This window comes from Gigantopelta aegis, chromosome 12 (assembly GCF_016097555.1).
Source record: "Gigantopelta aegis isolate Gae_Host chromosome 12, Gae_host_genome, whole genome shotgun sequence".
NCBI classification, from domain to species: Eukaryota; Metazoa; Mollusca; class Gastropoda; order Neomphalida; family Peltospiridae; genus Gigantopelta; species Gigantopelta aegis.
Window position 1 is genome coordinate 39,857,328 of NC_054710.1, and position 23,684 is coordinate 39,881,011.

At 35.6% G+C, this 23,684-nt stretch overlaps 1 protein-coding gene across 1 annotated transcript in view; it reads left to right on the forward strand.

Annotated features, from left to right (window-relative positions):
* LOC121386037 (dynein beta chain, flagellar outer arm-like) overlaps positions 1 to 23,684 on the forward strand; it is a 152,912-nt gene that overhangs the window by 67,100 nt on the left and 62,128 nt on the right. Inside the window, 17 exon segments of the mRNA XM_041516835.1 lie at positions 347 to 451; positions 1,310 to 1,426; positions 2,441 to 2,500; positions 3,265 to 3,543; positions 6,583 to 6,791; positions 7,660 to 7,817; positions 9,532 to 9,649; positions 10,263 to 10,376; positions 10,850 to 11,149; positions 11,968 to 12,138; positions 12,601 to 12,729; positions 13,140 to 13,300; positions 14,091 to 14,217; positions 15,060 to 15,268; positions 16,449 to 16,551; positions 20,026 to 20,189; positions 21,538 to 21,709. Coding sequence (XP_041372769.1) covers positions 347 to 451; positions 1,310 to 1,426; positions 2,441 to 2,500; positions 3,265 to 3,543; positions 6,583 to 6,791; positions 7,660 to 7,817; positions 9,532 to 9,649; positions 10,263 to 10,376; positions 10,850 to 11,149; positions 11,968 to 12,138; positions 12,601 to 12,729; positions 13,140 to 13,300; positions 14,091 to 14,217; positions 15,060 to 15,268; positions 16,449 to 16,551; positions 20,026 to 20,189; positions 21,538 to 21,709 — 2,696 coding nt within the window.

The following is a 23,684-nucleotide window of genomic DNA, read 5'->3' on the forward strand; positions in this document are numbered from 1 at the left end:
GGAACGTCAGCCAAACGAGTTGACTGATATAAATTAATGTGTAATAACTAGGATATTAAACTCGCTACCATTTCGAATCATGTTTCTGTCCCTCGTGAAATAATTTGTATTGTCATTCCCTAAAGCTCGTGACAATTGAAAATTATATTTCACTCAGAACATAGACATGATACGAAATGGAAGCTTGTTTAATATCCTATAAATTTTTTAATTTATTTTATACAAGTATGTTATAACTGTTATAATGATTGTTGTCATTATTTAGTATAAACAAAACCATTGTAAATTTACCTGTTAATTGTGAGATAATCTAATACTGTTTACTGAGTTTAACTTTTAATTTCAGGGTTTTCCAAAGGTGCTGAACTGGCTGAGAAAACTGTTCAGTTATACAACATGTGCAGCAAAGTGTTTGGTACCAATACCTACATCTCAGAAAATGTCACTCTTGGTTAGTGTTTTTTTATTTCTCAAATATATATTTTGTTTGTTTGTAGAAATTGTAACCAAAATAATGAATGTTTAAATAATATTAGCTTTCAACACATTTGTTGTGATATTAAAAATTAATTTACCATTAAAATGCTGAGTTTTTAATTTTTTTTAAACAAGTCAATTACTAATTTTAACAAAACTCAAATATTTGTCACAGCCTCATATCGGGTGTGTGTGTGTGTGTGTGTGTGTGTGTGTGTGTGTGTGTGTGTGTGTGTGTGTGTGTGTGTGTGTGTGTGTGTGTGTGTGTGTGTGTGTGTGTTCTTCTCAGATCCGCAGTTTCCTCTCATGGAACATTGTGTTTCCTCGTATTTTAATCGTCCTTGGCCCCGGACCCCTCTAGATTTTCTCTTTTTTACAGTTCACCACTCCCGGACCCATCTAGATTTCCTCTTTTTTACAGTTCACCACTCCCGGACCCATCTAGATTTCCTCTTTTTTACAGTTCACCAATTCCCACATCTGTCATATGTTTGCACTATTATCAGTTTGCATCAGCAAGCAGTGCCATTTAGAAATACTTTATTATTTTGAAATACCATTTCTATAAATTAATTGCACATGTAAACAAGACTGGACAGTCTATTCAGCAGCAAAACCCCTCAAAACCGGACATTTTGTAAGCAAGAATTCCCTCAAAATCAGATGTATTTCACTATCCCGTTTTAAATATTTGTACCAGATGTTTTTCTTGGTCTGGTTAAGGGGTGGGGGTTGGGTGTCACTGTATATTTCAGTATTTAAAATATTTCCCAACATTGTAGCTTTAGATTTTGAGTGTTTTGTTGACTGGATGTTTTTCCCCACATCGCAGGCAGCGATCGGAGCGCTAGTTTCTACGGCTGGAGTATCAAATCTCTGAAGGGAGTTGTCTCGGAGGCCGGCGCCTATCTCGAGAAGTCGATTGCTGACATGGAGGAGAGACTGTCAGGTATGACATTGTGTTATAAAGACATTAATAAAATGGACAGTTCTCCTACTAAATTGATCTATAAAATACAGAGATAATTTTTTTTTCCAGATTTATCCAGAATTACGAATTTTTAATCATCTGTAGTGTTTCTGAGATTTCCACTGTCGGAAATTTTCCATGTTCTCCATTTAAAAGTTATGATATGGTTTCAGCTGTATGCATTATGAATGGGACCCATCATTTTAGTCCGTTGTGCTACCCTAATCCTAGGACCAGTTTCAGTACTCAACCACAAATATTAAAAAATTTCAAATTTCTTCTCATAACCCACAGTTTTCTCTGCAAAATACGCTGAACACCAAAAGAAACACGAAATTAATTTTCAGTTGTAATATTAATTTTTGTATTTTAAAGCACTATGTTAATCATGAATGTTATTTCTTTATTCTCCAAATCAGTTTATGGTAAATGAGACGTTTAATTGTGTGAAATTCTTGTTTAATTGTGTGAAATTCTTGTTGTTATTTGGGGCGGGATGTAGCCCAGTGGTAAAGCGCTCGCTTGATGCGCGGTTGGTCCAGGATTGATCCCCGTCGGTGGGCCCATTGGGCTATTTCTCGCTCCAGCCAGTGCACCATGACTGGTATATCAAAGGCCATGGTATGTGCTATCCTGTCTATGGGATGGTGCATATAAAAGATCCCTAGCTGCTAATTGAAAAGAGTTGCCCATGAAGTGGTGACAGCGGTTTTCTTCTCTCAATATCTTTATATGTCTGATGCCATATAACCGTAAATAAAATATGTTGAGTGTGTCGTTAAATAAAACATGTCTTTCTTTCTTTCTTGTTGTTATTTTGAGAAAACCATCCACATCAATTTCTTGGCATCACACATCATTCTTTGTTATTCTTTAGCATATGACTTCAAATTGTTTTCTGTTCAGCTCACAAAATATTAATTTCCAACAGCATTTTTGTGTTTTGATTTTGAATCTTTTGACTACCCATGATTAATATATATTCATTTCTAGTGGCCGAGACATCAGAAGACGAAGGGAAAGAAAAACATGAGATGGAGGAAAGTGAGAAAGGTATTAAGAAATTAATCTTTAGCTTCATACACAATAGCAAAGTTTATGCTGAACCCCAAAAGCAAAGAGCAATTTGGAGAGTGTTGTCAAAAAATCTTTAGCTAAGTTTCACTGTGCAAAACAACCTAAATGATAATAGATCTACAAACAGCAGGTGATTTTCCAATTAGCTTTTGGGCAGTTTAATAATGAAATATATTTGTCAACTTCAACATTAATTCACATTTAGCAGTTATTTTTGTATACTTAAAACTATATTATTTGTACTGTTTGAAATTGTAAAAATTATTTTTCAGTCATGGATTTATGTTTATGTTCAAAACTAGTCCGACAGTGTTTTGTGAAGACCGTTTTGTTCCACAGTGTCATCTTTTTCCAGATCCCTTTAATAGTTAGAGCCCCATTCCATGAAACAATCTTACCACTAAGATCACCTTAAGTGCTTAAGGTAGTTATGCACTTGAGGCGATCTTAGCACTAAGATTGCCATTCCCTTAAGGCACTGGCATAGATAGCATGAGGCAGTCGAGGTGCTTGCCTTGTCTGGAATTTCCCCAGATTTATTTTATTTTTCCCATGACACTGATATTTATTTTACAGGTCTGGGTTTGCCTCAGCGTATTTTTCTCTGGCTACGCCCCAGTAAGGCGATCTTATCACTAAGATTGCCATGCACTTAAGGTGATCTTAGCACTAAGATAGCCTAGTGAAAAAGGCCCCTGTCTTGTACTTATACACTAATTAACTTTTTTCCTTAATTGCAGGCTCCACACCTATCGACCTTATGTTGAAGACAGACAAACAACAAGGTTTTGAAGACGAGGCTCTTGTCACTGCCCTGCGAGACACTTTCCTTCCCAGAATGCAGAACAGGGACGCCAGTGTCTTCTCCACATTTGTTTCTGACCTCTGGCCTGACCTTGCCCTTCCCATGATATTTGGTGGAGACAGCGACCGTGTGGGCCCACCGGTGGATTCCATGCGCTCCATACTGACGGATCAGAAGACGTCAAGGAGCACCCAGTCACAGAAGTCTCTGAAAGGTGTGGATTGGTGCATTTTTATCATTAACCGTCTTCAAGGCATTATGGTCCAGAATTTACTGTCCAACTAACTTGGTCTTTTTTATTGACAAAATTTAAATAATAATAATAAAAAATTCTTTTTTAGAGTATTAAACAACTAACCACTAATCCCACTGACTTAAAAGTTTGTTTTGTTTAGCAACACCACTAGAACCCATTGATTTATTAATTATCAGCCACTGAATGTTTAACATTTGGTAATTCTGATGTTATATAGTCTTAGAGTGGAAAGATGCTACATTTTTGCCATTAGTATTAAGGGATTTTTCTTATATGCATCATCCCACAGACAGGGCAGCACATACCATGGTATTTGATAGTCCGGTAGGTGGTGCACTAGCTGGAATGAAAAAAAGCCCAATGGGGTCACCGATGGGGATTGATCCTAGACCAACCTCGCATTAGGTGAGCACTTTACCATTGCATGGGCTACATCCTGCCCTGGATTGGTACTTTTGTCATTAACTGTTTTCAAGGCATTATGGTCTTGAATTTACTGTCATCATAAGTTGTTTCCAATAACTTAGTCTTTTTTATTGACAAAATTTAAATAATAAAAAAAAAGTATTGTTTAGAATATTAAACAACTAACCACTAACCCCACTGTTTTAGACTCAATCTTTAATGAAGTGCTTCAGTATTTAACTAATATTTAGTTGTGAAGTCTTTAATATTAAAAATAACCCCCTCCATCTCAAATGTTAACATTTATTGAAAATATCTATTTTATAATTTCACCCCCAACCCCAGGTGCATTTGTGAAATATTTAAAAACTACTCTTTGACCCTGCTACATATACATCTACATGTACATACATAAATCTGCTAATTGTTTTTATCACCTATTAAAGACTTTCGTAGGAGATATCACTGACACTATAATTTGCGATATCTCCTGCAATATTCTCCTAGGAGATATTGCTTCTTATAATCTTGATTGGTCAAATTTTAATCACAAGACATTATTTTGTTACATCACTGTGTATGTTTCAGTGCTAAACCTATCATTAGTGTCGTCACGCCACTGTTGTTCTGCTAGTTAACAAGTCTACTACTGCCAAATATAGTTATATTCAACCCACATTAATTACTGACATTATTTACAATTATCGCAAATGAAAAGAATGATAATGGATGATAAAAAGAATACCCCCCTCGTGTCTTGTGATATCATAATTTATCAGCACTTGTTGATAAAAGTATAAAAATCCTCGGCAAGTCTCGGATTTCATACTTTTATCATCTTGTGCTGATAAATTATGATATCACAAGACACTCGGGGAGTATCCTCTATGAATTGTCGTAACTATATAAATCCTAACAGTTTCCTTTCTGTTATATCTATTCTTGCTAACATCACTTGGTTGATTGCTTCATACCTCGTTGGGTAAGTAACAAATCACAAATATTTTATTGAGTGTCTGTTTATATTCATTAGTTTTATGTGTGTATTTAAAATAATAATTACAGATTATGAAGATTATGAAGTGATTTTTAAAAAATATGAAAATATGCACTGTTGGTAAAAAGGTATATTAAATTTCAAATAGGAAAAGAGAATATTGTAAAATATATATTAAAAACAGGTTTTTTTACTGTCCAAAGAACTTAAATGTACAATATGCAGTGAAACCCCTCTAAACCAGACCCTCTGTAAACATGAATTCCACCAAAACGGGATGTTTTTCACAGTCCCTTTTTAAATATCAGGACACAACATAATCTTGCTAAACAGCAATTTTTCCCCTGTCCTGTTAGAGGGGTCTCCTGCTTGAGAACTGGTTCAGTGTGATGGGTCATATTTTATCTCATCATTGTAATTATGCAAACAAAAAGGTAAAAAGTAAAACAAATTGTGACAGTGGTAATTTTATGTTAATTAATGCATTGTTTAAATGACAATTTGTAAAAATGTGTAGTGTATATTCACAGTGATAAATGGTGTAAAAAAAACAAAAAGAGGAAAAAATGGATTATCCCTTACACTGTACTTTATTTTCATAATTGCATGTTTCCATATGATATATACTTTGTATTTGCATGTTTACTTTCTGTGTATCCTCACTGTTGTTTGACATGTTTATTTGCATGTATATGTTTTATATTTTATATAAATATTTGCATGGTTATTTGTATTACATTATATACATTCATGTTTATGTTAGAGTTGTTCCAGTATTGATCACATGGAATGGGTGGCAGGCAGTATTTTTGTATACCCTCCACCCACAAAATAAAGCATTATTTAAACAAAGTATTCATAGGGAAAAAATTGCATGAGACTCAACAAAGTTGAAATATTCATTATGATGTCTTCGAATTCCCCCATGTGATCAATTTTATATCAGCTCTTATGTATATTTATATATTTATTTTTTATTCTTTTGTATTTCCTATTTATTTATATTTCATTGTTTTTTTTGTTTGTTTTTTTATATTTTAATTTATTTTTGGGGGTTTTTATATTAAATTTTTGTACTTTTTTTGTAAAGAAATTATGTTCTGATTATTTTGTTCTTTTTTTAATATGAATAAGCCAGTATTGATCTAACTAATTATTATTAAATATAAAAATAAATTTGTATATGAATCTGTTAAAACATGGGTAATTTCTTCTGAATAATAATAATAATATAATAATTAAATACATTAAATGTAAAACTTGTGGATATTATTTAAATATTTCTTACTTTGTGAGCATCAGGGGTGGTGGGTGGCACATATGATAACTAGACTGGCATTTTGTACATAGTCCATTTGATATTGATCATGATGCATTGTAATAATTTTTATTGTTTTTAATTTCTTTGTTGCTATGACATATTTTGCCAGTTATTAACTATTGCAGTTAAACATACATTGATTGGTTTTGCAAAATATCCATTATGTTTTCATATCAAACAACATATTTAGAATTTTATTTTTATTTTACTAATACTTTAAAATCCCTCCCTAATTGGAAATGATATTACAAAAATGTAATTTTGATTTTCGCAGATTCTCTTAAACTGAACACTCCGTTTGTGACGATCGCACGTGCTGGTACAGAGTGCTACAGTCCCATGGGCAATGTGAACGACAAGGACGTCTTGGAAAACATCGTTGATGCCATTGCCGTTGCAACTGGAGACCTTGGACTGCTGCCTGGTACAGCTTTCCAAGCCAGAGTCGTTCAGCTGGCTCAGTTGAATTCTGCACATCAAACGGTAGGCTTTCTTTCAAAATTTATTTTGTGTTGTAAATATTTATGTAGTTCTGTCTGAAATTTTTTTTTACATGATAACATAATTGCTATGCAAAAAGACTTTGGTTTTGAATTGAATAATATATAATATTGCTGTTTAAATTGAATAATAAATTGATGTTTTTATTGAATAATAAGTTGATGTTTTTATTGAATAATGAATGGTCATTTGAATTGATAATAAATTGTAATTGTATAACATTTACATGTATGGTGGTGCTTGCCCATAGTTAGGTTTTATAAATTGTATATTTGGGTCTTTAAAAAAAATTAAATTAAATTATCAAGAAAAATCCTTTCAAAATTAATAAAATTACATGGTTTAGGATTGCAAAATTCTAAGCAGCACCTACTTCAAACAATATAAGACTAGTATACTATAAACATAATATTACCATCATTGTCGTAACTTTTATACTTTCTTGTTGCTTCCTGTTTTCAGAAAGAGTAGTGCACTGCGTGTTGGCAGTAGGTATCCTCTCTCATCATCTGTGTGGTCCTTAACCGTATGTCCGACACCATATAACTGTAATTAAAATGTACTGAAGAAGGAAATGTTTTATTTAATGATGCACTCAACACATTTTATTTACGGTTATATGGTGTCAAACATATGGTTAAGGATCACACAGATATTGAGGGAGGAAACCCGCTGTCGCCACTTCATGGGCAGCTCTTTTCGATTAGCAGCAAGGGATCTTTTATATGCACCATCCCATATACAGGATAGCACATACCACAGCCTTTGATGTACCAGTCGTGGTACACTGGTTGGAGAAAATGTATTGAGTGCGTCGTTAAATAAAACATTCCTTTGTGCCTGTTTTCAGATCCTAGTGGTCGGACCACCGGGCTGTGGTAAGAGTGAGTGTATCAAGACGTTCGCCGTGGCTGAACGAGAGCGTGGAAAAACCATCAACATACAGAGTATCTTCCTGAAGGCCGTCGAGTCAGAGGAGATCATGGGATACATGCATCCTAAAACATTGTGAGTATCAGTTCAATTTCATACATTAACCTGACCTCTTGCCTGTTTGCATTCTGACCCGAAAGAATACTTACTTTGACTCTTGCTACAGCCACTAAGAAGAGAATTTTCTTAAGAATGTTAAGGGTATTTTGTCTCCAGTCATGTGAATTGTATTCTCTTATGATGAATACTTAACTTAACCTTTCAGCCTATTTGCATTTCCCCCTTGTTGTAATGGACACGCAAAGTTCTGCCCATGTTCAAAGACTGTGGTATGTGCCGTTCTGTGTGAAAAACTGCATTTAAAAAATCATTGCTATTATAGAAACATAGTGGGTTTACTCTGAAAAACTGTGTTAGAATTAACAAATGTTTGACATCCAATAACCGATGCTAATTAGTAATACATGTGCTCCAGTTAAACAAAACAAAATCATAACTTCCAACTTTAATTGGATACAAGTACAAAAATAAGTTAAGAATGAAATGAATTATCTTAAATTAAATTAAAGATCACATAGGATAATTACCTCAGTGTTGATATTGCCTAAATTAGTTTTCCAAGGAAACAAAATATATTTGAAACAAATAAGTCATATTTTACTCAGACCTGTCAACCCTCACGGATTCCGCGGGAGACTCCCAGTATTTGATCAAGTCTCCTGTGGGAAAAACGTTTCTCCCGGGAAATCGTTATTTTCTAAGCATAAAAAAAAAATTCAAGCTACAGTGGCTGTGTATTGACATTCAGTGTTGCCATATATAAAACTATCCAATTTCGTCCTAATAACACCTCTGACTCATAGAATGTCTTCCCACTGGTTTACATAACGCAAAGTTCTATGGCTGGAAGTGCCAGAGTAGACAGCGAATGCATGCATCAATACACCCGAAGTCAAAATCACATGTCAAAGCGAGACAACAGAAAGACCAATTAGCTGTATAAACAATGCTTGTATCAATTAGATTTGTAGGTTTGTGCAGTAAAATATTAGTAACAAGAGTACACTTCAAGGGATTATTTTCCTACGATTAATAAATCTTGTGTTTGACATAATGTTACTCACGGAAATAGGTATAATTCCGGTATATTTCACACAATGTCAGTAATGAGCTTTTACTTATGATTAGTAGAAATGATTAGTGGAAATACAATGGTTATGGTGATTTTAAATAAGTACCACACCACTGTACCTTATTGTAGTAAAAACTGAATATTAATTTATAAGATTTAGGCCTATATAAATTGTGTCTGGGTCTACTTTTTACAAAACACAAATAACGATGATGCAACCTGTAAGTGTAATACCGTAAATGTACTAATTAATGTTTAAATTTGTTATTGTTAAGATTTTTGGATAAAAGAGTTATTTTTAAAAATATGTATTAAATTATAATAATATTTAAAAATAATTAAAACAAAATTTAATATATATATATAATTTTTTTTAAATTATTATTATTATTATTATTTTTTTATTATTATCTTTTTTAATGCCAATAACTAAGGTTGACAAGTATACATGACATTATGTAGTGTTCATATAACTTATTGTACTATTTTTTTAAAAACTTGTGTTAAATCGTGTGCAGTTAAAAAAATCTCCTGTTTTTTGACAAAATCTCCTGCTTTTTCAACACACACCACCTGCTTTCTCTTGACTAAAGGTTGACAGGTCTGATTTTACTATACATAAAATGTAATAGCCATGGTGTTTTTCCTCATTTCCAGGGAGTGGAAGGAAGGTCTTCTGACCTCGCTGCTGAGGAAGTTCTGTATCCAGCCGGCCAACCAGAACTACGACCTCAATGCCAAACCATCCATGAAGGTGATGCAGCTCGATGGAGAGGTCTGTATATTGTCTGCTGTATATTAATACAAACTGTTACATTAGTTTCGAACCAAGTTTGCCAGCATGCTTTCTTAACTATGGTTAATTGGGCTTCCATTTTTGTGGAAGACCTGGTTCACCAAGTGGTGGAGGTTGAGGACTGTCAAATGTCATGTGAATCGGTACAGTAGGTTTGAATACTACCAATTGCCACTTTGTGTTTTTAAATATTTGATTCAGTCACATCACACTTATACCTACAACCACTTACTCTCTCAAAAATTGGGGGTGATGGTTAAGCTACTAATTTGAGACATAATGATAAGCATCTTTGACTACCCTAGTTCTGCTAAAAAATGGTCATCCTAATTTGAGTAGGATCCTGCAGATGTTTTATGCACAATATAGTAAAAATTACATTACAGGAATTTATTGACAGATGAAACATTTAAAGAATTAATTTCCATAACATCTGGAGAATGGTACAATAAATTAAATATTTTTTACTCTTTGTACATTTTTCTGGTGTTATATTTCTAGGGTGATCCCTACCAGTTGGTCTTTCTAGAGAATGTTACATAAATTAAATATTTTTTACTCTTTGTACAGTTTTCTGGTGTTGTTTTTCCAGGGTGATCCCTACCAGCTGGAGCTTCTGGAGAACGTCCTGAACAACACCGGGTCCATCGTCCTGGCCAACAACGAGAGAATCGTCCTGCCAGACACACTCCGCTTCATTTGGGAGGTGTGTACCAGACTGCTTTAAATTCCATGAAGATTGTAGCAGTAAATGAAGTGTACCTAATATGTATCTTTCAAACACGTGGCTTTAAATTAAAGAATTGTATGCAAGTACTATATATAAAAAAAGAGCCTCCAGAGGCCCTCAATTACAATACAGATAAAGCATATTTCACTGTATCAATATGCAAAACAAGTCATTTAAACAAAATTGAACCATCAACTTGTCCCATTTTAATGACGTCATTAGCTTTCCAGGTGTTATTTTCATTTTATCCCGGAAAAAGAATGTAATTAATAAATCACAATACAGAACACACTTGCCATCAGTTTACAGTATCAATTTTCTATTTATAGAGCAGGTGTTGTTTTAGTTTGTTTTGTAGGGATGGAGAGATGCACACGGTGAGAGGTCAGGTTAAATATTCATGAAATGAGAATTCGATCGAAGTTTTTTTTTTTTTTTTTTTCACATAGCTTGAGAGTCTGGAACACCTGAGCCCGTCTCTCCTGGCGAACGTCGGAGTTCTGGCAATGAGCACCAGCGATGTCGGGTGGAAGCTGATGTTGGTCCAGTGGTTAGAGCAGCGGGGCGACACTGACAGCGAGCTGCTGTTCATCCTGTGTAACCAGTACATTGAGAAGATCATCGACTACCTGACGATGTGCACGCAGCCAGCAATGTTCGACAAGAAGCAGAACCAGCACCCATTGTACCAGAGAATCATCTCGCACACGCCCGAGAATATGGTGCGCACACTGTGCAGTCTGTTGGAGGTGAGTTGTCATAGAGAACATGGTGCGCACACTGTGCAGTCTGTTGGAGGTGAGTTGTCATAGAGAACATGGTGCACACACTGTGCAGTCTGTTGGAGGTGAGTTGTCATAGAGAACATGGTGCGCACACTGTGCAGTCTGTTGGAGGTGAGTTGTCATAGAGAACATGGTGCGCACACTGCAGTCTGTTGGAGGTGAGTTGTCATAGAGAACATGGTGCGCACACTGTGCAGTCTGTTGGAGGTGAGTTGTCATAGACAACATGGTGCGCTCAGTGTCTAGTCTGTTGGAGGTGAGTTGTCTTATGTGGAAATCAAAGCACCATAAATTATTTCTATGCAAATTCTTTCTGTCCCCTTAGATCTGCTAATAAAGAGTCATTTCATATACATGTACCTTTAACTCATACATAGAGATTATTATACAAGCTTGTGTGTTTTATTGATTTTATGAAACAAGTGTCTGGATTTTTGCATTGCCTGAGCAAGAACGAGGGTAATATATAAATCCTGACGTGAGTGTAATAATTTATTTATTATCCATATTATTTTTGTTATGAATAACAAGGGCCACCTCAAAATGTTTCAACCACAACTAGACGAAATGACATCATATTTCAAATGCAGTCTGAGCTAGGACTGGAGAAGCAATGTCATGTTATGATGTCACTTCCCAAAATTACGTCATTACACTTGTTGTTACATGTGTGCTTTGTATGATTTTTATTAACTCAGTTATGTTGAACCATGTAAATGATGAGAATTGTTGCTGTAGTTGAGAATAAATTAAAGCTCTAAAATATGGTTTACTTTTTGTAGACTCTTCTGAACCCGTACCCTGACCTGAATGAGTTGGAGTACGAGCGATACTTCAACTTCGCGTGTATCTGGTCGTTTGGAGGAACGCTGGCCGTGGAGAACCGCGAGTCATTCAGCAACTGGTGGAGAGAGCAGTTTGGTGAATTCATCGACTACCCACAAGAGGGAACGGTCAGTGTTTACAACTACACAATAATTGTATCTATTAATTAGGAACTGTTTGGTGAATTCATCGACTACCCACAGGAGGGAACGGTCAGTGTTTACAACTACACAATAATTATATCTATTAATGAAGAACTGTTTGGTGTACATGCACCTGATTTATACCAAACTATTAAATGATGATATAATAAATACAATGTATATCCTTCCAAGTGTCATGGACAGTTAACTAGCTCACAAAGATGTAAAATTCTGAGTGTATCTGCATTTTTATCTTTTCACCATTTTGCTTTACTATTTGTTGTTAGAATACTTATTTTTGAGATGTGTAAAAACACTAATTTTAATTAAAATATCTAGCCTGGATTTACTATGTTTTGTTCTCCAGCCATATACAAGTGGAGGTGCCTGTGACGAATATTTGAACAGCTAGCCTCTGATGTTTAATTTATAACATTACTGTTGCAGGTGTTTGACTATGTGGTTGACAGTGAGAGTCACGAGTTTTGCCGCTGGGCCGACATGGTTCCATCGTACACTGGAACACCTCACGAGGGAATCCCATCAGAATCTCTTGTACACACTATTCACGTGGATGTGAGTATTCAATTGTTTTGTTTGATACAGGACAGAGATAAAAACAAATGAAAGTTTAATTAGCGACAGTTGGTAATCAAGTCTAACATCCCTAAACAGCTGTGAATATTTAAGAATTTACAATAAAGTTAACAGATATTTAGCCACCATCACACATGAAGAGGTGTCAATCTTTGCCATGAGGAAAATCAAGACAAGTTGAAGATCACGGTACTTAAATAGTCCTAGGCGAGCAATCACATGGAGTTTCAAATAAAATGTATTCAGTGTTTGTTGCAAGGCAGTAATGTGCCACTCCTAAAACTTTTGAGGCGAGTGTGGATGGGAGCACAATTGATCACTTGCCTTTCTTGGCGAAGACTGGCTGTCGTTAAAGAAATATTTCATTATTTTGTTTCTGTATATTTCAGCAACTTCTTCACCTACTGGGCCTGTTGTCTGATGCTGGAAGACCCGTGATGCTTGTCGGGGAGAACGGGTGTGGGAAGACGTCGATCGTGAATGAGAGGATCCGCACGGTCTGTTCGGGAGAGGTAGCTGAGGTGCTGTCACTCACCATCTATGCCAACAGGTTAATATTTATACTTTTAAATCTTCAGGGGTGGGAATTCTCCTCGGATCAGCTCTTTTCCTCTCATGGAACATTGCATTTCTTTGCATTTTAATCGTCATTTCCTCCAAAATGTGTCAGATGGCACAGATTTTAACCTAGGATTTCAAGAATTTCTGGAACCCCTCTAGATTTCCTCTTTTTTCACCAATTCCCACCCCTGAATCTTGCAGTACTGTGATGTCTCACTCGACTCTTTTACTGAGACTATATTTTCAACTGCATACGTTTTTATGGTTAATGCAGTACAGTATATACTAATAAATATTTTGTGTCATGATAAAGATTACAAAATTTATATATTTCTTAATTAATTAATTAATTAATTGGAGTTTAGTAATTTTTTTTGGGTGATAAAATGTATTCAGCATGTTACAAAGAAAATGTCACATATGTTTTATGATGGCATACTGCAAAAGACTTATGAATTGATGCTGTATTCACAATAACACGTTTATAGCAAAACTGCAGGTAAAATAGACTAACTGATTACTCTCTTTAAGATATAACAAATTCTGCCAGGCAGAGCTTTGCGACATAAGTGGTTGTAACCTTTGCAGTATAAAGCAAAAATCTTTAAACAGTAACTAGTTCTTTATTTATCGAATTTTCATATTATGGGTGTGTTTTACACTGAATATTTTTGTGCAACTTATTTCAGTTTATTTTTCAGTTACTCATTTCCTGATCAGTTCTGAATTATAACATTGGATTTCACCTGTTTTCACACACAAAATTACTATAATTGCAGATTCACCAATTCACACATGCTGTACGAACGTTTGGACGAACGTTTGGAATGGAAACACAGCCGGACGTTTGTGCCGAAAGGAAACAAACGACTTCTCTGTCTAATTGACGACTTGAACCTGGCACAGGTGAGACACATTGTGGTGGTTTCTGTTTGATAACTTTGATTTATTACCAAAAGGTTTGTTTAAAAGTTTTTGTTTAATGACACCACTGGAGCACATCGATTAATTAATCATCGGCCATTGGATGTCAAACATTTGGTAATTCTGACTCGTATTCATCAGAGGTAACCCACTACATTTTTTCTAATGCAGCAAGGGATCTTTTATATGCACTTTCCCACAGGCAGGAAAACACATACTACGGCCTTTGTCCAATTGTGGTGCACTGGTTGGAACGAGAAAAAACCCAATGAGCTGAATGGATCCACTGAGGTGGTTTGATCCTGCGACGCAAGCACCTCAAGCAAGCACTCAAGTGACAGAGCTAAATCCCACCCCCTTTATTGCCAAGTTCACATCCCAGTGTATCATTTCATTTAAGGATTACCTCTTATTTCTTTTACATTCATCATGGTATGAACAAACAAAAATCATCCGCAAAGCTGTTCAGACGTAAGTTTGCAGATGATTTTGGTGTGGCAGGATGGAAAGCTATACAATTTGAATAAATAAATAAAATTGCTTTATTTTCTTAAAATTTTCGATTTTTAAAAAATGTCAGAACTTGTCTGAAAATTATGATGTTGGACATGACCAGTCCTGGATGTTAGCATTCCACTGGTTCAATACAATTTATACTAATCTCTCCATTACTTGCGATATATATTTTTTTTATGAGCAAAGACAAATCCTACTCATATGATATGTTTGCAGACTTTACTTGATGAGGTATATATTATAATTTGATATTAAAAAAACATGTACATGTATATTTCAAATTTGATAATGCATTAATGTTTTTCTAGGTTGACAAATTTTCGCACCAGACAGCAACCGAACTGGTTCGAGAGCACCTGGATGACGGCGGCTTCTACAGCCCGAGCTCACATGCCTGGCGCTATGTGAAGAACGTCACCTATGTGACGACCGTCAACCCGCAGGTGACCGCTGACGTCCCCAAACTGAGCCAGCGACTACTGCGGCACTTCTCCATCTTCGGCTGTCCATATCCAGGGTATGTGTGCTTTATTATGTATGCTGCACTGAATATACATTTTAAAATGGTATTGAAATAAAATTATTTAAGTTTTAATTTTTAAATGTTGACTTCGTTGTTCGTTGGCATCCAGTATTTCTATAGTCGTTTCCACAGGTAATGCTTTGTTTTTCATACTATGAAATTTACTACAAGTTACTTATTTCAGAGCTGATTGTTTTCTGAATTGCACACAAAAATAGAGGTTTTTTTGCTTATTTCCAAAACACTTTTACTTTTCTTCTGATGTTAAACTAAACTGAAATTAACCATGTATTTACAAGAAAATATGTTTGTAGGAGGATAGGACAGACTATAGTTGCATGTGCAGTGGTTGCAATGTTAGTGATATAGCGTCTGTTATGATTATTGTTTGTAGAGTCTGTATTGTATTAATTGATGGCATCTTGTAGAAAAGCATTTACATAAACCTATGACTTTATTTTCCAGTCCACTTTATTAATGAGATAAATATTGATAAAACCACTTTACCTTTATATGTGTAGTTTGATCACTGCATGATTAGACTTAATAGGTGTTTAGTGTTATATTTACACAATTTTTACACTGAAATACTTAAAGACACAACTGGTTGCACATATGCTTATACATGTACATACCTGTACTAGTTTACTAGTTGTAGCATTATCTTTATTTCTGAGTATTATGAAGTAGATAGTAAACAGTTTGAAAAATCATATAAATGGTAAAAATGAGAGTTGTACATTTTTGGGGGAAGGACAGATATATGTAATAGGAGTACTGCAAAATGATGTGATTTTAAAAATTAATTTGCTTTCTTTTTTCGGAAATTTAAGAAACCGTTAAAATTTTTTTTTTTTTTAAACCAAAACTTTGGACATAACCAGTTCTGGTTGTCTGCCTTCAATACATTATAAACTGAACATCAAAGGAAATACAAATCAGGATTATGGTTAGTTTGTAATTAGACTAGGTTTGCTTAACTACTCTGTGAAATAATAAACGGTATATCAACCTGTAATTGTCATAAATCTCAATATGCGTCAATTCCTAATTAAAATTCAACATTTAATTTGCATTTCTTTTGGTGTTCAGTATATGTTGACCCTTGTGTCAGTGTATGTATGTATGGATGTTGTTGTATTGTGTTGTTGTATCACCTGCATGTGTCACACAGGAGCCATGAGCTACAGACCATCTTCACCACACTGCTGCACGTGCACTTCCTCACGCCAGAGTCGTCCGGGGCAACCAGCACAATGCATCTCCACGACGAGAAGGTAACTCTACCACACACACAAGACATTGTATACTGTGTTCTGTTAGTTTTACATTAGATAGTCCGGGGCAACCAGCACACTGCATCTCCACGACGAGAAGGTAACATCCACCACACACACTAGACATTGTATACTGTGTTCTGTTAGTTTTACATTAGATAGATCTTCACGACGAGAAGGTAACATCCACCACACACACTAGACATTGTATACTGTGTTCTGTTAGTTTTACAGTAGATAGATCTTCACGACGAGAAGGTAACATCCACCACACACACTAGACATTGTATACTGTGTTCTGTTAGTTTTACAGTAGATAGATCTTCACGACGAGAAGGTAACATCCACCACACACACTAGACATTGTATACTGTGTTCTGTTAGTTTTACAGTAGATAGATCTTCACGACGAGAAGGTAACATCCACCACACACACTAGACATTGTATACTGTGTTCTGTTAGTTTTACATTAGATAGATCTCCACGACGAGAAGGTAACATCCACCACACACACTAGACATTGTATACTGTGTTCTGTTAGTTTTACATTAGATAGATCTCCACGACGAGAAGGTAACATCCACCACACACACTAGACATTGTATACTGTGTTCTGTTAGTTTTACAGTAGATAGATCTTCACGACGAGAAGGTAACATCCACCACACACACTAGACATTGTATACTGTGTTCTGTTAGTTTTACATTAGATAGATCTTCACGACGAGAAGGTAACATCCACCACACACACTAGACATTGTATACTGTGTTCTGTTCGTTTTACATTAGATAGATCTTCACGACGAGAAGGTAACATCCACCACACACACTAGACATTGTATACTGTGTTCTGTTAGTTTTACAGTAGATAGTCCAGGGCAACCAGCACTCTGCATCTCCATGACGAGAAGGTAACATCCACCACACACACTAGACATTGTATACTGTGTTCTGTTAGTTTTACATTAGATAGATCTTCACGACGAGAAGGTAACATCCACCACACACACTAGACATTGTATACTGTGTTCTGTTAGTTTTACAGTAGATAGTCCAGGGCAACCAGCACTCTGCATCTCCATGACGAGAAGGTAACATCCACCACACACACTAGACATTGTATACTGTGTTCTGTTAGTTTTACATTAGATAGATCTTCACGACGAGAAGGTAACATCCACCACACACACTAGACATTGTATACTGTGTTCTGTTAGTTTTACAGTAGATAGTCCAGGGCAACCAGCACTCTGCATCTCCATGACGAGAAGGTAACATCCACCACACACACTAGACATTGTATACTGTGTTCTGTTAGTTTTACAGTAGATAGTCCAGGGCAACCAGCACTCTGCATCTCCATGACGAGAAGGTAACATCCACCACACACACTAGACATTGTATACTGTGTTCTGTTAGTTTTAAAGTAGATAGATCTTTACGACGAGAAGGTAACATCCACCACACACACTAGACATTGTATACTGTGTTCTGTTAGTTTTACATTAGATAGATCTTCACGACGAGAAGGTAACATCCACTACACACACTAGACATTGTATACTGTGTTCTGTTAGTTTTACAGTAGATAGTCCAGGGCAACCAGTACTCTGCATCTCCATGACGAGAAGGTAACATCCACTACACACACTAGACATTGTATACTGTGTTCTGTTAGTTTTACATTAGATAGATCTTCACGACGAGAAGGTAACATCCACCACACACACTAGACATTGTATACTGTGTTCTGTTAGTTTTACATTAGATAGATCTTTACGACGAGAAGGTAACATCCACCACACACACTAGACATTGTATACTGTGTTCTGTTAGTTTTACATTAGATAGTCCGGGGCAACCAGCACACTGCATCTCCATGACGAGAAGGTAACATCCACTACACACACTAGATATTGTATACTGTGTTCTGTTAGTTTTACAGTAGATAGTCCAGGGCAACCAGCACACTGCATCTCCATGACGAGAAAGTAACATCCACCACACACACTAGACATTGTATACTGTGTTCTGTTAGTTTTACATTAGATAGTCCGGGGCAACCAGCACACTGCATCTCCATGATGAGAAGGTAACATCCACTACACACACTAGACATTGTATACTGTGTTCTGTTAGTTTTACATTAGATAGATCTTCACGACGAGAAGGTAACATCCACTACACACACTAGACATTGTATACTGTGTTCTGTTAGTTTTACATTAGATAGATCTTCACGACGAGAAGGTAACATCCACTACACACACTAGACATTGTATACTGTGTTCTGTTAGTTTTACAGTAGATAGTCCAGGGCAACCAGCACACTGCATCTCCATGACGAGAAAGTAACATCCACCACACACACTAGACATTGTATACTGTGTTCTGTTAGTTTTACAGTAGATAGTCCAGGGCAACCAGCACACTGCATCTCCATGACGAGAAAGTAACATCCACAACACACACTAGACATTGTATACTGTGTTCTGTTAGTTTTACATTAGATAGTCCAGGGCAACCAGCACACTGCATCTCCATGACGAGAAGGTAACATCCACCACACACACTAGATGTATACTGTGTTCTGTTAGTTAGTTTTGTGTTAGATGTTCCTAAGATGTTTTATGTACCAAAATTATATTTTTATGATAAAATCTGGCTGCTGTAATTACAAACCTTGTTATCAATGGTAGCTATCACTCAGGCTGGCTACTACTCCCCTGTGAATAGTTCAAGGAGAATAATTTTTAGCTATCCTTAGCATTTAAATAATTAATAAAAAGGTACCATAAAAGGATTGAATATCAGTGTTCAGTGTGGTAATATCCAAGCTAGGGAAGCAATGAATCACACCCCTCAATTTGTTTCAGGCTCAGGTCTGCCATCTGCTGTTATCTATTATGCTCAGTGTAGACATGCCAGTTAATGCTGACTCATCAGTTAAGTCAGCAGTTATCTGAAAATACATGCCATCACAGAACAGCCAAAGTGAAGATCTGGTTGGCATTATGCTAGTTCTAATCCTGACAAAACCATAGACTATAGATTCGACTGTCTTTACCCAGCGTACACCTGTTGATTCATTAGTAAAGGATGGACAATAGCACTTGTACCTTAAGAAATGGTTTGTTTCTGGGAACTTGACCATACCTACACAAATTGACTGACCCTAATAATGTGGGTGAAAAAGGAATATATATAGGGCTGAATGTAGGTTGAAAAAACAGTTGACTTGCACTCTTCACAGTTTCTATTTTTGCAATGTATTTTATTTATATTCTAGCATAGTATGACCTAAAAATAAGAATAAGTGATATGAAAATATTTTATAAATGGTTATTTGTTTGGCTTTTTTTTTTTTGTAACAGGTTTACATTCTAATATAGTCAAATCTCAAAAAAAAAGAAGAAGCAAACTGCAAATATTTTAAATATGACTTCTCTATTTTTTTAATGTTTTGTTTGAAGGGTTTGGGTATTCTCCGAGAAGTGGAGGAAGCTACAAAGCAACTTCTAAACCTGATAGTGGGCGTCACTGTAGAACTACAGGATCGACTGCGCACCATGTTCCTGCCAACCTCACAGAGATGTCACTACATCTTCACTATCAGAGATCTCTCCAATGTGTTCAGGTGATTTATATAATATTTTTTAATAGATATTAGACATACATTGTATGCTGCCGACTTTGGTCTTTGCCAAGAAATGTGAGTGATTGATTGCTGTTACTATGTAAAATGATTTTAGGAAAGTGTAATTTTGGTTGCCTTGAAGCACACTTTTCAATAATCTGTTTTTTTATCTTTATGATATGTATGTTGCATTCTTTAGCTAATTTGACTACAAAGTTAAAATTGATATACTTGAAACATCTAACATGTTTTTCCAGTAATATTACATGTTACATAAGTTACACTTGTTTCAATGTTAGAAACTAATAATTTAAGTTGTTAAAACCAAATATTGTCACTGTTAAAATAAGTATTTAGTACATGTCAATAGTAATGAATCACATATTTATTTTAATATATAGAGATGTTGTGTGTTATAATGATTTTATGAAACAAGTGTCAGGATGTTAGTATTGGCCAAGTGAGAGCGAGGGTAATACATGAATCCTGGCACGAGTTTCGTAAAATCAGTATGATTCACACGTGAGGGTAATAATTTCTTTATTATCCATATTATTATTGTTGTTTTCTTTATGAATAACGTCATATTTCAAATGTATAGTCTGAGCTAGGACTGGAGAAGCAACGTCACGTTATGACGTCGCTTCCCAAAATGATGTCATTACACTTGTTATTACACGTGTGCTTCGTATGATTATTATTAACTCGGTTATGTTGAACCACGTGGATGATAACACTTGTTATTACACATGTGCTTCGTATGATTATTATTAACCTGGTTATGTTGAACCACGTGGATGATAACACTTGTTATTACATGTGTGCTTCGTATAATTACTATTAACCCGGTTATGTTGAACCATATGGATAATAAATAGAGATGAAAAGAGATATTGCACACCTACATGTACCTCCATTTCAGAAAGTGATCTTAATTAAGCTCACCTTGATTTTTCTCATGGCAAAAACTGCATGGACTATAATATGATTTTCTGTCTTTTGCCACAAGTTACATGTATTGTGCTACTGCATATTTCATTGTCATTGATTACTTGTTTTAGTTTATTACTTGGGTTTAAAGTGTTATTAGTACAGGCGTTGGTTAACATGCTAGTCCACAATGAAAAATAAGTTTAAAGTAATTTTGAAAGTTTTTAAATCCCAATATGTTTGTCTAAAAGTATGTCTACTTCTGAAGGAAATTATTATATAATAAGTCCAATATCAAAGAAAGTCTTTTAAGAAAGTTAAAAAAAAAATCATGACTGTTGTGCACAATGCATATATTTATTTATTTATATGGGAGCCAATTATTAATTCTCAAACATATTTTGTTTTTTCTCTCCAGAAACCTTTGCTTGTCACAGCAACCAGGTGCACCAAAGAAAAACATACTGTTGCTATGGCAACATGAGTGTTTCTGGCTGTATGGACGTCGCATGGTGAACGACGTTGATTACCGAAGGTTCCGCCAAGCATTTGTGACAGCTGTGAGGAAACAGTTCTCTGATGATGAACAGGTGGGTAACATTCTCTTAAAGGGACACGCCCTAGTTGTTGACCATTACGCCATTGTTTTTCGCTATTAAACCCATTTTTTCACAAATAAAATTGCACTTTACTTACTGTTTATTATTTAGAATATATATTTCCATTCATCTGAAGTGTTTTTTGGTAATCCTGGTGTTTGTAATACCACAAAATGCATTTTTCGTATCTCTTAAAAAGCCACAGGCCTCTGAGAAAAAAACGTTGAGCAGACAAGGTCTAATCTATTTTTAGAGGGGATATTCCCATTTCAATGTCACAGACATTGGTATACCACGTGACCGTTATAATTTTGGTTTGGTTTGTTTTCTCGTGCACGGTTCGTGCAATCAACATCCAATTTGTTGTTGTTTGCTTGTTGTTCATTTGTGAGATTTTTCTTCACAGTTCGTGAACATTTTCATTAACAATAAAGTTCAGACAAGTAAGTATCTCAATACAAAACATTACAAACCCTTAAAACCAATAATTTTGCTAAGTCTAACGATATCTGGAGAGGGGATAAAACCAGGACAGAACAGTTGGAACATGTCCAGGAGAGGTGAAAGGAATGCACCCCAAGTCTGTGCACACTCTGTGAAATTTGTCGTGACGTAGGCATTGTTGTGCTTCGAGCAACATCTACCGGTGACATCAGAATACTAACTTTCAAAATTATTTCAAGCAATTGGAACATAGGGATTCCCATGGTATTTATCAATATAAAACCTGCTTTTTCACTCCATTTGATAAAAACGTGATCTAAATGTGTTACAGGTTTGTAGATTACCCAAAATTAAAATTTATTTTCGCTGGATGGAACTAGGGCGTGCGGCTTTAAAGAGAATCAGTAATTGGGGTTTGAGGCCTCTTGCCTTGGGAGGACGGGATGTAGCCCAGTGGTAAAGCGCTCGCTTGATGCGCAGTCCGTTTGGGATTGATCCCCGTCAGTGGGCCCATTAGGCTATATCTTGCTCCAGCCAGTGCACCACAACTGGTACATGAAAGGCCGTGGTATGTGCTATCCTGTCTGTGGGATGGTGCATATAAAAGATCCCTTGCTGCTAATCAAAAAGAGTAGCCCATGAAGTGGCGACAGCAGGTTTTCTCCCTCAATATCTATGTGATCTTTAACCGTAACCATAAATAAAATGTGTTGAGTGCGTCGTTAAATAAAGCATTTCCTTCCTAATTGGGTTTTGATGCAGATTCATGACCTTTTGCCTTGAGACATAGCCAGGCTAAATGACAGATCATTTTTACTATTCTTATGCAAATGTATAGATTCATAACTAACAATAGTTAATATCCTCTTGTTGGTCTTAACCATATGTCTGATGCTTATAACTGTAAATAAAATGTGTTGAGTGCGTCGTTAAATAAAGCATTTCCTTCCTAATTGGGTTTTGATGCAGATTCATGACCTTTTGCCTTGAGACATAGCCAGGCTAAATGACAGATCATTTTTACTATTCTTATGCAAATGTATAGATTCATAACTAACAATAGTTAATATCCTCTTGTTGGTCTTAACCATATGTCTGATGCTTATAACTGTAAATAAAATGTGTTGAGTGCGTCGTTAAATAAAGCATTTCCTTCCTAATTGGGTTTTGATGCAGATTCATGACCTTTTGCCTTGAGACATAGCCAGGCTAAGTGACAGATCATTTTTACTATTCTTATGCAGATGTATAGATTCATAACTAACAATAGTTCATATTCTTTATTTTATTGAAAAAAATATTACAGTTTCACCTTCGTGACATTCCTCTTGTTGGCCTTAACCATATGTCTGATGCTTATAACTGTAAACAAAATGTGTTGAGTGTGTCATTAAATAAAACATTTCTTTATTTTTTTTCGTCTTGTTGGCTTTGCTTGACTTTCTTCTATAGGCGTGGGATTTAGCTCAGTCAGTAGAGCCTGAAGTGCTTGGGTTGTAAGATCAAACCTTCTTGGTGGACT